Source organism: Sinocyclocheilus grahami, unplaced genomic scaffold (assembly GCF_001515645.1).
Source record: "Sinocyclocheilus grahami isolate Dianchi unplaced genomic scaffold, SAMN03320097.WGS_v1.1 scaffold134.1, whole genome shotgun sequence".
NCBI lineage: Eukaryota > Metazoa > Chordata > Actinopteri > Cypriniformes > Cyprinidae > Sinocyclocheilus > Sinocyclocheilus grahami.
Genome location: NW_015505313.1, coordinates 2,249,784 through 2,265,147, shown reverse-complemented (window position 1 = coordinate 2,265,147; position 15,364 = coordinate 2,249,784). Strand labels below are relative to the sequence as shown.

Sequence of the window (15,364 nt, the reverse complement as noted above, 5' to 3'; positions counted from 1 at the left end):
GCCGTCAGAATGGGAGTCTAAACAGCTGATAAAAACACAATAATCCACAAATAATCCACACGACTCCAGTCCATCAATTAACATCTTGTGACGTGAAAACCTGCATATTTGTAAGAAACAAATCCATCATTAATACGTTTTAACCTTAAACCATCACTTCTGGCCAAAATACGAGTCCATAATCAATAATAACACTGAAAAAAGCCATACCCTGATGTCCTCTAACACCAAAATCCACAGATATATTTGTTTAGACTTGTTTGCACTGTTTTCACTTGTGAACGGTGTTTGATCTGTGAATATTAGATGATTCATAATTAGACAAATCATAAGATGATCTTTTTTTACTGGAGAAAGCAATATGCAGAGGACTCATATTTTAGCTGGAAGCAGTGGTTTCAAGTTAAAACATTTTAATGATAGATTTACTAATTGTTTTCAAATCTGTTCTGATGAAGAAACACTCATCTACACATTGGATGGCCCGAGGATGAGTCAGTTATCAGAAAATGCTAATTTTTGAGGTGAACTACTTTAAAAACAGCACTTTAATACTGTTTGGTCGTGCTACATTGCTGCTCACTGGTTAAAGAAGTTTGTTATTGATATAAGCATAAAAAACATCCAAATATAGTTAATTTAGCGTCGCTGCATATAGCACATCTCTACCTAGAATTCTTAGGCTTACCATTATCTGAACTTTACATTACATGGTTTGTGGTTAAATCTATTTATTCTGTGTGAGTTGTATCCAATACCTGCACATTTTATGTGATAGGAGAAATACAATTGTCCCATTAAGACAAGTGTAGAGCTGTATGCGGGGCCATGAAGAGCTCTATTCATTGTAGAATCAGAGTTCAGTTTGTCCCACTAACCAAATAGCACCTTTCATCTTCAGCTCTTTACAGAGCTACTGAAGTGGAAGGTAAACTTTGCTCTCCTCTCCCTCCTTTCGCTCCTCTCCTTTCTTGGCGAGCAGTTGGCCTCACACTGTGTGGCTCGTTCTTAATGCCACAGAGAGAATAAAGTTTGTGAATACATCACATGGGTGACAGTGATGGTTTTCAGAGGAGCTCTGCACACATGGACATACACCTGCACCACCAAATGAGAGTCTCTTCAGCTGGAGACTAGTTGGAAAGACAATTAAAGTAAGAATGTATGGGCGCTGACAGCAATGGTATTTAGTAACCAAAAATAATTTTTTCATTTCAATTAACCTTTGCTGTCATTGCACAGCTCTGTATCGGTAGGCTGTTGACCTTTGGAAAATATCAAAACAGTGACAGTGATGGTTTTCAGAGGAGCTCTGCACACATGGACATACACCTGCACCACCAAATGAGAGTCTCTTCAGCTGGAGACTAGTTGGAAAGACAATTAAAGTAAGAATGTATGGGCGCTGACAGCAATGGTATTTAGTAACCAAAAATCCTTAAAACACCTTTAAATACATAATAGAGCCAATGCCATTTTCCACTGATATTTAGTTGGTGCGTTGGCATATAGATCTCCACCAGAGAACGTCAGCATAAAAAAAAATCTCTAATTTCCTCACCTTATCGAGTATGACGGTGATCACCGATATCCCCTACCACCAGCATTTCCCCCCAGTTCTGCCAAATTACTCTCTTCTTCTCTGCAGGTGTATTGATAAAGGAAATCATCTTCTTTTGAATTAAAATTAGGCATAAAACTATTTACAAGAGGAACAGAGTATATTGTATATTGCAATGGCTAAAACCAGAGAGAGCGAGCATGAGGGAGAGAAAACAATCAACAGACTTCATTATTTTCTTTTCCAATCAAATTTGAGCTATCCTTGGATCTCACTAATGGACAGTTATTGAATTTCTCGCAATACCATTGAAATGATGTTCATATCTGCAGAGAGAGAGAGAGAGGAAAAAATATCCTCTCCTTTTATCCCTTAGAACATTGGTTTATCATAAGACCCCTTATTAAAGCTTGGACTCTAATTTTCTCCTTCGCACTTAGGGGGGCTTTTATGATTATGGTTACCAAGGTGATGTAAGGCACAGCCTCAGCTAAACAAAGCCAGTGTCACTAGAGTGAATAACCAAGAGCAAGGTGAGCACCACCACGGGAAATTGCATGCCATTACTGTTAATATTTACTCATTAAAACAGCCAGTAGCTGGAGAGATGCTTGCACAATTACTAATTTTTCAAATCAACCACTGCACATACCCTTCATTATGACCTCCAAGTTCTTTGTCCTTTTGAGAAGATACGCTACATGAAACTGAGTGCAGTCATGTTGTTTGTCGCAGGAACGAAACGAGTCTTATGTGTTGTATATATTTGCACTTAAAGTATTAGGAGGCAGATTTGATAGCTGGTTACTGCTTAAATGCTGCCACAACGTTCTGATTGTTGTGGAAAGTAATAAATAAAAGAACTTTGTTTGTTTACAATGACAGGAGGTTAATGCAGAAAACATTTTTGACAGAAAGCTGTTTTACATATACAATGTTTTCCTTTGTTAGACGGTTTCTATATGAGAGCAGTCTTCAAGCAAAAACTTTTGTGCTTTTTAGGTGTGGAAATACTTTAGTCATGGGCCATAGGATTAAAAACACACTGACCAAATCATCGGAAACTTCAAATGAAGAGGACATTTTGAGCCTAGAAAGACAGGCTTTTTTGTCTCTGTGAGAAATGATGTCTAATTTGGTCCGAGCGGTTGGATTGCTTGTCAGGTGCGTTATTTTAACTATGGACAGTGAATGACAAAACAATAGGGCACTGAAAGAGAATTGTACAGAGTGTAAAAAGGAAATGAAATACTGCCTCCAAAAACCAACTCCTTTATATGTCGAATGATCAAATAGAGGTTTTAGAACTTTTAAACCGTTGACAAAACTGACAGAACAAAGAGGAAAAAAAGACGAGCTGTCAGTCATCACAAAAAAAAGAGAGAAAAACTCCTGCACATATGCTAGCAACAAGTAAAACGGCAAATGGCATACTGTCACATGATACTTGCAAAAATAATAGATTAATTATTTCAAAACGGGAGCATCTGTCATATCATCACAATTTCATTTCTGAAAGATATTCAGTGATCGTAACCCGTCTGCTTTTTTTTCAGATGCATAAAAATCATGAAAAGTTGCCTTGGGTTAGTTTGCTTAATACACCCAGTATTTAATCACTTTTTGCTTTTTTGTCAGTGTGTGCAAAATAAGAACATATTTGTTGTATGCAACCAGTTACATCCCTAGAGAGTTTTTACATAGTTGCCGGCTTTTCTGTAGATGCTTCAGTTCTCCCAGAAATCAATATTCGTATTTTTATATTAATGATTTCCTGTTGCCTTAGAGCTTGTGCCTTCTGTTTTATTTGCAATTTTAGTTTACATTGTTTAAATGAAAATTACCCAACTGCTGGGTGTTATGAAGTGTAATAATTAGTATCAAAATACAAGTTTCAGCAATTTAGTTGATTTTTCATTATTATTGTATAAAGCCTAATTTCACTGCAACCTAAATTAAATGTAATTAGCTTACAAACTGAGCATATTAAGTGGCACAGGCTATAAACAAAGTTTGTAAATCAGATTTCTTTCACTGTGCCTTTAATAAGAATACTTTTTTCTTTAAATAGTTGGTGACAGTCGTACAAGTTTCATGCCAGTCAATTCTATCATAAACCATTAAAAGTCTGTTGTTGATGCCAAACTTTTTCGGAGGGTGTAATATCTCCAAACTTTGTTGGAAATATGTCCGTATTTTCCTACCTAAGATTTTGAAATGTGCCTATTATATTGTGATTTTATGTTCGTAATTATAGCCCTTTGCATCTTTAAAACGGTTGTCTAGTTTATTGATAAGAATTTTGCTGATAAAATACTCAAATACTCATCTGATGGCTTTATATATTTTTATAGTGTTATTATTTTATAAGGCCTAGCTTCACTGTGACATGAAATGTAATTAGCTTAAAAACTGAGCATATTAAGTGGCACGGGCTATTTAAAGTTTTAAGTTTTTAAATGAGCTTTTACTCTACATTTATAAAAATGGAAAACTATGTTAGGTTCTCTAGTTTAGTGTTCAGAATTTGCACATAAAATGTTCAAATACATGATACTTATGATTGATAATATTTTAAAGTCATGTGCATCTGCTGGTGCCATATTTCCGCCTAACGTTAAGACCTGACAACATTATATAATTACATGCTTTCAGCTAGTCTAAGAAGCTTGTCGCTAATAAGGAAACGGGTCAGGTGCAAATGTTTAAGTAAAGGAATGCATTTAAAGTTCTCTTTAAAAGTGTTGAGCTGTAGGATTGCATTGTTAGGGTCGGGTTTAGAGTGAATGAACTTACGGCTACATGTGAGGAAAAAGAATGCACGTTGTAATCATCAGTGCATGACCTACATTGACACGTAGGCTGATATAACTTCTAATCTGTTTGTTGTTTAATGCCAAAAGTAAGTCTGGCTTGAGGTTTCTGTTCAGTCAGTTCTACAGGAGCAGAGCAATCATCTGCACACCACATTTATTTCATGTTGCTGTTAAGACTGTCCAGCCTCGCCTGCTGAAGCCGCACTAAAATTGCCCTGCTGTGCAGAGGAAGGCCTTTAATCTCCCACCACCACCCTCTGCCAAGTCTGTAATCCCACTAATCTCCACCACATAGCACGCAAACACGCAGAGAATCCCTGTGCATCCATTCTGCCCAATCCCAGCAGAGCGTGCCATAGCCGACAGCATTCGCCTGCGTTAGTACGAAGGGGTGGTCATTTGTTTGAGGGATGGGTTTCAGTGGGCGGAAATGGACCCGACCATCGCTCCACTTCCGCTATGAGCCCATTGCGTGCAAGGCTGGAGTATGTGCGCCGGTGCCAACTATTGAATTCCCACCACAGAGGGACTTCTCAGTGGTCCAGGCAGTGGGCTCTGTCAACCCAGAATAACCTCATTTAGCAACATGTTGGGTGTGGTGGAATAACAGGGCTATTTTTGTTTCCTTACTTCGCTAGAGAAAACAGTTTACACAGCCGGATGACCGATCTGTGCAGAAATTTGCATGAGCCTCTTATCCGCACTGTTGCCTAAACAACTTTGAACTGATCAACATAAACATAAAAGCATAAGCAGGGTTTAAATGAAATCTTTGCCACGTTCGAGATTTGAATAGGTGAACCAGATGTTGATCGTACAGTATTTTGGTCACTGTAAATGGTGATGATGTAAGGAATTAATGTAAGGAGTTGGGGTTTGTGGAAATGTATATCGGCCACCTAGACTCCCACCCCGAACACCCCACGTTCCCCTTCACTGACTCCCTGACATTTCTCTGAGCCATGCACTTGAAATGTTGCACTGTAATTGATGTTGATTCTAGCATGTGTGCAGGCTGCACTACAAATTAGGATGGAAAAGGTTATCATAATATTTAGCTAGTCTAATTTATCAGCTGAACAACTTCCCAATGGAGAAATTCAGAACAGGAGGATATATTTTAAGCGAAAATGAACGTTTTCGGGTGTACACTCACTGTGAAGTAACAAGCAGGCCATGAGAGCTAGTTCTCTGATGAAAGTTTTGCAAAACTTGTTTCTCAGGATTCATCTAAATACACAAATACACTGTTCACATATTGCTCAGTTTGATAATTAGGCACAAAATAGTTTATGCAGTATGGCCATAGGCTATAAAAAAAATTCAACCCACTAGAACTGTAGTTTCAAATCTTAAGTTTAATTGCTACCTTACATTTTAAGAAAAATTAAAGTGCATGTGTCAAAGTGACAACCTGCAATGATGAGTTTATTGCACTTTTTTAACCACTTTGGTTTTATTTCTAATGAAGAAAATCACGTTAAAACTGAAAACATGACACATAAATATGAAACCTTAAATGGTGGACACAAAAAATAAATGATATAGCCTAAAAGAATAAAAACATTTTTGCAGTATGCAAAAATATATGAATGATTAATTACATGTATATTTATTGTGCTTTTATTATTCATATGTATAATAAATTAATAATGATTTCATTTCTGTTGAACCGTTTTTCTTTACTTTAAAAAAAAAAATATATATATATATTTGTTTACACACTTACTCGTTTGTCAATATCTGATCTGTATCAGTTTCTATTTTGGCGTCCCCTAGCGTTCTACCTTAACACTGTAATCATTGTTATAATGAGACAGAAACATACATTTAAAATGTCTTGAACCCATTTAACTGTCATGTTTATTAATATATATATATATTTAAATATTAGTACATGATCAGAAACATACCTTTTATATAACTGAGGATAAAACCAAGCATAACATTAGTTAATTATTGTATTGTTTTGAGTATGGTCATAACTTTCTTCTGCATTTTATTTGATATCATGTATATTTTATCCTTATTTTTGATTATGTCAATTGTACTTTAGTAAAAATAGCAACGTTATGATTGAGGTTAAAGCTATCCTTTGATCCGATGAGACCATAGTCTTGCACATATCTCAGGTCAGAATTATGTTTTTCTAGCTGGAAGAATTTGATATCAAATTGAATATAAAAGCAAAACATTTTTCTAACATGTTTTAACTTCCTCCGTTGCAGGAGCAGAGGATAACTGGGGGTTGATGAAGCTGTCGCGCGGCGTATAGCTCACAGCTGCACGTGCATGTTTTGCACAGATACCTGCCACGCGCAACACTGACCTGTTTTCACATAATCAAGATTGAATTTGATGGGTCGCTTAAGTCAGTCCAGTATAGCGAGACATTTCTGATTCAAGGTAAAAGATATTATGCATAATACAGTCATAGATAATTGAAACATTGCTGATTAAATGTCAATTTACAACAAAAAGTCTATACAATATAGGCTACTGTTTCACCAATAAATTATAACAGAATGGCTGCTTTTTATATTTAGACTTCTGAAAGTATGCTTTATCGTTTGAAATTAATATCACACAAAGAGATGAAGCAGCCTAACTGTTTGACTCGTGAACTGAAAAGTCATTTATTCGGCTTTTTTTTTTTTTGCACCGTCTGGTTTCATGTTTGCTGCTCAACACAGAATCGGGGAAAATATTTGCGTGTTTTGTCTGACAGAACCAAATAATTCAGACGTGCGAAACTATTATATTTGTTTTCCTTTTGGTGAAATTGTCTGTGCCAACGCAGCCGGGATGAAGAAAAACGGAGTTACTACGGCAACAATCCTTTCAGGATATATGTCTGTCTCTCTCCTGTTTTTTTTGTTAAATATGCAATTGCAGAACATATGGTTACTCGCTGTCAAAGCTGTGATTCTTCATTTGCATACTAACTATTTTCCGAGTACACATTCCCTAGAAAACATGTGCAACTCCAGCAGATACATAATATATGAGAGGCAAAAAAAGACAAATGTGTTAATAAGAAATCTACTAAGGCATAATTTAATACATTTATTGCTTTTATATTACATGATTATTGCCCCTTCTTGCAGGAAACGCGGATATTACATATTTGAACGCTGTTAATGTATTTGTTTCTTAACTGTTTTTATTGTTGAGAAATGAAGCTCTTCACTAGTTGTTTATTTTAGAAGACTAATACAATCTCTTCCGAATGTGGACATTCTGTTACTGAGACATTTTAAGACTTGTTCATTTAATGTAGATTTAAAGTGAGGCCTATTTTAAATGAATAATAGATACATTTATTTTCAGCATTGTGAAAAATTATTTAGCTATCAGTATCGACTGTTTGATTAATTTATTATATTTGATAAAATACTAATGGAATCTCACCCATATAATTTCCTAATCTATTTTATTTTACACTATAGGTTTTTATTTTTAATGTTGTCTATAATCATTTTTAGTGATTAAAGATTTGAATTATTGTTGTCTTTAATTATTTTTAGAGATTAAAGATTAATAAACATTTCAGCAATCCATGTTTTCAATCGAATTTCTTGTTTTTAAATGAGATATGACTCATATACCGTGCATTTTCCTTTTGGTCGTGTAACACCTGCACTATTGGCTCTATTCTCCATCTATTGTGGGGAGGAGTTCGGGAGAGAGAGAGCAAAAACAGACTCAAATCATGCATAACTCGATAGACAGCCCATCTGTAAGATTCTTCCCTTTCTTTCAGTCTGAGCTCGTTAGCTCTTGTCCAGGAATAGGCTGATGGCGTTGTGTAAAAATGATTCATAAAGACCGACTGCTGTTTTAGAATGGAACATTTTCTATTTAAACGGGCAAAAGTTAGGGAAATGTTAGAAAAACGCGTTTTTGCGTTTTCCTGACAAAATGCGTTTGGAGACGAGCTGGATGGCCTATATGTAGCCAATAGCCAATACAGCCTATTTAAATGTGTAAAAATGGGAATGAGAAAATTATAGAAATTAGAAAAACGTTTAACGACATCTAGCCTAGGTTACGATAACAAATGTCGCGCAAAATAAGATGTTTACATTATACGTAACAAGTAAAAATCTCTGTTTAAAACAGACAGTATTAAAAAAAATCTACGAGTGAATGAATTATCCTAATAATATAATAGTTTCCTTGTTCACTTCGTAAGAGATTTAAGTGATAATACGGGGAATTTTAAAAACTGAAAAAGATGGGCCATATTTTGATGCCATGTTTAATTTTTCGCGATTGACAGTTTTTACAAAATGTTGTAGCTAATGTTTTTAGCTGTGCTGTCAATCATTAGGTGATGTAATAATAGGCCTACTAGAAACTTGTTGACAAAAAAACAAAAGTGTAATTTGTTGTGGAAAATCATGGCATTAAAATAGGTCCATAGGCTATACTAAACACACTGTAGCCTACGGCGTATATTTCTTTCACAGCCTCGTTTTCAATCACGAAAAATTCGAACACAACTTTATTCTTTTTTTTAAATACTTAAAATATCCTTACTGATTACAACTTCCCATACTAATACTCACATTTGGTAAATAGGCCAAATCCATTACATTACTAGATTTTGGTTGTATTAATTTTGTCTGCCAATCTAATTCTATAGCCGTCTGTAAAATGTTGAGAGATTTGTAGTGTCCCACCCATAGACTGTATGGTCCCACCGTACCACATTTGCAGGCTTTAATGCTGCATAAGCACACAGCGCCATCTGTCGATTAGGAACCCCTCTTCCTGAGGGCAGACAGCAGATAACACCTTCTTGATTTGGCTATGAAGCAACAGCGTGCCAAAAACACTAGCCCACAGTACATGATCTTTTTCAAGCACTATGGCTTTATCACTCACCTTTGGGCTCTTATCTTCCAAACTGCCATTCTGTGACTTGCACTCATTCTAGCCCATAATTATATAACTAAAGAAATATTTGTTAACATTTAATCAGCCATTTGGACAGAATTGCTGATATCAGTGTTACACTTCTTATCCTCACTTAAAGAGAACACTGAAAAAAACACTGAAAATCTGTCATGAGCACATAATACTTACACACCGTACACAACCAGCTGCACTTTATTATTCCAACATCTCTGAAGAAAGCAAAAAAAAAAAAAAAAACGTTTCCAGTCCACATGCAGTGTTGTTTTGTTGTCTTACACTTGCACAGAATACTAACATAACCAACCCCCAAAGTACCACACACACACACAGACAGACAGACACACACACGCAACATTCATAAGCACATAAACACAAAACCACAAAAGCTATAAATGCTCTCCGCTATACATTCGTCAAGTAATCATCAATTAAACAGGTCACACCAAAACCTTTGTGGTGGTATTTCTTAGCAGAATAATTTAGTTAATAAAAGACTTTATAAGTTAATTTTATAACACATTTCTTATATATTATGACTTCTTTTGTGAGTTATACAAATAGTGCTGATACAGTGTTTTCGACCGCGTAATGGCAAAAATAATACTACTAATACTAATACATAATTTTATTCTAAGATTAAGCTCCAAAGTCCTTAAGAACAAAAGGAGCCTGTAAGTTATGTTTGTTCATAGTAGTTTAAGTGCAATTGTTTTAGATTTTTTTATACAGTATATTTGGGTCTGATTGTATTTCTGTGTATGGCTAGATTGGCTTTTGTGGCTTAGGCACTGTGTGTATAATACAATTTGTGCTTGATCTGTAAGTGTACTGTGAAATGAAATTGTGCAGTACTTTTATTAGGATTTGTCAAGGCATTTACAGTTGGCTAAAGTGGTGATTTTGCAGTATAGAGTTGGCTTGAGTTCCGTTGTTGTGCCCTTAAAGGGGCAGGCAGCAATTTACAGAACACTGACTCTGTCGCTGAGCATGCCCATCACGAGCTCGTCAGACTCCGCCTCTTCACGGACATCGGCATGAGGGTTGATTAAGTGGGCTGGGTACTGAAGGCCATTTTGTTCAGCAAAATGCTCCCAGCGCAAATCATCGCTTTCGTGGGTGATATATCGCTCCTGCATTTTGCACTCCAAAGTCCGCAGGTCCAGCCACATCTGGTAGTCCTGTCATAAAGATATATCTTTAGGGATCAAAAACGTTCCACACTGTTAAATAAATAAAACACTTTCTATATGTCTGTACCTTCAGATTGCAGTACATTTTCATGACTATTTTAACACAAAGTACTACATTTTTTCATTGTTTTAATAATCTTTTGTGCTTCGAAGTACACTTGTTTTGACATGTTGACTAACATAATAAAGCAAATGTAAAGTACTTGATTATAATATTCCATTTGCTATTTAATATTTTTAAAATATATTTTAAATAGCAACTTAAATGACAAATGTGTAATTACAAATATATTCAAATACAAGTTTCAACATAAATGACATTATTAGTATATTTTACTTGACCATAAATGCTTGTTAGTACATTCACCAGTACATTTTAATCATGTTTCAAAGCCAATAGAAGTAATTATGATATTGCATATAAAGATGTACTGAAGTCCTACTGAAGTGAGTCAGAAAAACACTCAAAGTTCAGCTAATTGCATTTAATATCAATTTAAAATAGAATACACTTTCATTTGCTATGAACATGGAGTTTAAGTGTCTGAAAACATTACATTCAGTTCTCTGTTGTTTGTTTCTCTGTCTTTCAAAGGTTAATTTGAAAATGTAAAAATAGAGTAGAAATGGAAGAAATTATTGCGACAAGTTAAATGGGCGAAAGCAAAGCTGTAACATGATGAAAAAATTGCAGCACATGAACAGCAGTTCATGTTATTATAATTGTCATAAACATTTCTAAACCTCTTTTGCACATTTCCTATAATGCGTGATATCTATCACATGCTATGCATGTAAGAAATGATAAATTAATATGACCAGTCACTGGCATTGAACGGTTATTCTTGCCTTGTTAAGACATTAATATTCTCTTACACAGACGTGGGGGGTAATTGTGCCCCTGTTTCAGTTGCCTAATGTGACTGTGGGGGTAAACAAAGTTTTTTGTGAGCATTTCATATATTTTTATTTTTACGCAGGGCATATAAAAGTCATTATCTTCTAACCTGTAACCAGGGATGGCTGAGAGACTTGTCCACGCTGTAGCGCTTCCTCATTTTGACTTGCAGCAGGTTATTAATGAGGTCAATTGCTGTAACAACAAAACAGGTTGTCAGTGATCAGGCTGTGATGGTAAACCTGAAGAATTTTGTGTCCAGAAGGATAATGAGCAAAACCAACATCATGTTAACATTATTTCAGGGGTCACAAATTTCAGAGACACTCCAAAGTTTCTTAACCTTGAGGCCTCCGCGCTTTAGTCTAAGGGATCGTTTGGCATTATTCACATGAATGGGTCGTAACAAAAATTGAGCACGCTCTCACCAATCTCTTTTCTTAACCTTTGCCCTCTCTTTTCTTCATCTTTTCTTTTCCCTTTCCTTCTCTTTCACCTCTCTCTCCCACATCTACACAGTTTACCATTAGCTTAGTTTTACAGTTTAACATTTAATGTTACTACACTATACTTTTTTTTATAATAATAATTTTGAAATACATTTTGAAAAAAATAATACATTTCATATTTTGTCAAAATTATTTCAAGTATGTATTATTACATTATAATGAATTTATATTTTTATATAAATATAAAATGATATTTATATTTTTTACATTATATTTTTACAGAGAAAATCCAAAAATATAAATTCTGTGTATTTACCATTGCACATGCAATGAAATGCATTGCAGTAAAAAAAAAACAAATCTAACCTAATTTGTTCTGAAATTTCTCCAATTGTTTTGCAATTTGTTTTATGAAACAGATACTCTTTGTTATGGCACTTAAATATTTTCACTTCACAGTAAACAGGAACAAATTCAATTAAAACAGTTTTAAAAACAAAGTAATTGTTAAAATGGCCATACTTGATACCAACCAAACTATATTAAAAAAAAAAATCTATGTGAATAATTTGTTCCATTTGCCTGTGTTCTTAAGTAAGTAAAGTGTGGTCTCTAGTTCTCTTGCTATTTTAATGAGGAAGAAGGAGGGCATTAGTGAATAAACAGGGTCAAATATGAGGGCATCAAAAATCTAGTTAAGGTAATGAGATGGAGGTCAGTTCTATTCATACAGATTGCATATGACTTAAAGGTAAATAATACCTATCGTAGACCTCAATTCAAGCCTTTACTTTGAATTAATACTGACTGTATCTTCCTAGATCATGAACCGCAAGCTATGCAGAAATGATTTGGGTGAGTTGAGGTCATCTATGTGTACAGTCACAGGGCGGCGATAATTAAGAGCTTCAGTAGGAACATCAAGCTGAAGTATGACTTCAAAATAGAGTTTAACGTCACATAAATAGGTGCATATCAGTAGCAGGCTTACTAGAAATAGCATTTCTTGTGCAATGAGGTCATATTCGTACATTAGCTAATGGAAGTTAATTCGTAATAACTAGTCTAATAAGGTTATTCGCATACAGCTGGCCATGTGAGGTTAGATTCGCAAAATAGCTCTGTGCCTGGATTAACCCTTACATTTTGAGTATTAACACACGTATTGTATTCTAAATCGTTTCCAGCTTATGTTAATACAACTTCTGACTTGGTTTAAATAGTTATTTCAGTATTTCACAACCTTTTCAATGTATTTACTACAAAATCGGATCGGAGACTAAATGTTTTGTTGTTAAAGGGATAGTTTGCCTAAAAATAAAAATGTATTACCTCAGCAAAACATGCATTTGATTCTTCTATGGAAAACAAAAGATGATTTATATGAAAATGTTTGTCTATATCATTAAATTCAAGGGGGCTCAGAACAACACTGGACTATGGGTCGACCGATTATCGGCACCGATATTAAGCATGTTTATGGTTATCGATATCGGCCATTTTCAAAACCGATTTGCCAATAAAATAATTTAAAGGTATTTAAAGAAAGCCCTTGTTATTCTTAATTTTGACACCAGTTTTTACACCAGACATATAAATCAGTTCAAAATATCGGTTATCTGTCTACATGATCTGTAATAATCATATTGGCAACGGGCCTGAAAAATGCATATCGGTCAACCCCTACATTGGACCCTAATGACTTGTTTGGACAAAAAACACTGAGAAGCTTTTCAGAATATATTATTGGTTTTGAACGGCATGAGGGTGATTAAATGAAGCAATTTTCATTTTCAGAGTGAACAATACCTTTAAACACAACTTTACCTTCTTCATTCCACATTCATTGAAGGTTGTGCCACATACTATCCGTTCTCCCCAAAACTTACCCTCTGGGGTGACTGTTTTCCAGGGGTTTGGCGGGTACATGAAAGCAGCGTTCTGGATTTGGTCATGAATGTCTTCATCCTCATTAAATGGGAAGGTTCCACTGAGACTGACATAGACGATGACACCCACCGACCACATGTCCAGCGAGCGGTTGTAGCCCTTGTTTCGAAGCACCTCCGGGGCGAGGTACGCCGGGGTGCCCACCACCGAACGCCTAAAAGACTTCTCACCAATAATACGTGCAAAACCGAAATCACACAGCTTCACCTGCAAGACAAACCACCGAATAATGAGCTTCATAATAAGCAGACACGGGGAGGAATTGGCTATTTTACTTGACTAGGACTGAGATGCACAAAAGACCAAAAAAATAACATCCTTTTGTTCTTGCGCTAGCTTTTAACACCACAGACGCCGTAATGATCAGTTGTCACGGTCTGAACGAAAGTCAAGTGAAATTATCACCCAGTTGGATGTGGTTACAATGTATCTCCTGCTGATCTACACTTTCCACCTCTGAAACATTTGCGCACAGCAACAAGCACCTGAGGACACGAGAACCGAGCTCAGATGTTGACAGCTCTAGTTCTGCTTCCACCTTTGCCAAATATTTGTAAATGACACGCAGTGATTTGTTTAGTATTCTTCCAAAATGTTTGCCTGCGCTCAAACAGTGAGTCATCTTTCTGCTTGAGAGCTTCCAGAGACAAGCTCGTGCAGCAGACAGAAGAAACAATGGGAGGATAATTTAGAAATCTTTCATTAGAATGTAGAGACACACACAACCCTATGCCTCGAACACACCATGAGAACGCTATAATTACCATCTTTTATTCTTGCACATTTACAAAAACAGATCCATTTATGTTAATTTCGGTGTGGCCTCACTTCATTCAAATATTTCCTTTCTTTTGTTGTCGCTTCTCGTTCTGTTCGGATTTTACTCACTTGTGGAAAAGAGTCAGCGGAGGCTAACAAAACATTCTCAGGTTTGAGGTCACAGTGAACAATGTTTTTGAAGTGAAGGTGGCGGAGAGCGATGAGAATCTAGGAAAAGAGTGGAATGCTGTTATTATTATAATGTGGTATAAAACATCATAAATAAGAAATGCAAAAGCAAAGGTCCAGCTTTACCATTTATTTTCGCTTTAAATATTTATATGGGATTGTGTGTACTGATTCTGCCATTGTTGGGCTGAAGTCAAGAGTGTGCGAAACACAGTGCCTGTGAGACGAACCTGCGTAACGAGAAACTTAGTGATGCGTTCTGGCAGCCTCCCCTTCTCACTTGACAGTATCATCTCCAACATGTCGCCATGGAGCTTCTCCATGACAACAAAGACACGCTCTGGTGTCTCAAACATGCACTCAAGGTTGACGATGCCGGGATGGTGGAGGTTCTACATAAGACATATGTGACATCTGTATTAACATCTATATTAATTATAACAATTCCAAAATTGTCAATACTGTAATATTGACATTTAATAAAAAAAAATAAAATAATAATAATAATAGTAATAATAATCTATTATATTTGTTATTATTAAAATAAATAAATATTCTATTTCTATTCTTCTATTTTTATGTCTTTAGAATGATATATATATATATATATATATATATATATACAGTGG

At 35.5% G+C, this 15,364-nt stretch overlaps 1 protein-coding gene across 2 annotated transcripts in view; it reads right to left on the bottom strand.

Annotated features, from left to right (window-relative positions):
* Nucleotides 1–9,457: 9,457 nt before the first annotated feature.
* prkd1 (protein kinase D1) overlaps nucleotides 9,458–15,364 on the bottom strand; it is a 37,862-nt gene continuing 31,955 nt past the window's right edge. For both annotated transcript variants that reach the window (XM_016279862.1, XM_016279863.1), the window contains 5 exons: nucleotides 14,966–15,127; nucleotides 14,676–14,774; nucleotides 13,727–13,994; nucleotides 11,498–11,583; nucleotides 9,458–10,478 (listed from right to left, as the gene is read on the bottom strand). In XM_016279862.1, coding sequence (XP_016135348.1) covers nucleotides 10,260–10,478; nucleotides 11,498–11,583; nucleotides 13,727–13,994; nucleotides 14,676–14,774; nucleotides 14,966–15,127 — 834 coding nt within the window. In that variant the 3' untranslated portion in view covers nucleotides 9,458–10,259. The remainder of the gene's footprint in view (nucleotides 10,479–11,497; nucleotides 11,584–13,726; nucleotides 13,995–14,675; nucleotides 14,775–14,965; nucleotides 15,128–15,364) is intronic.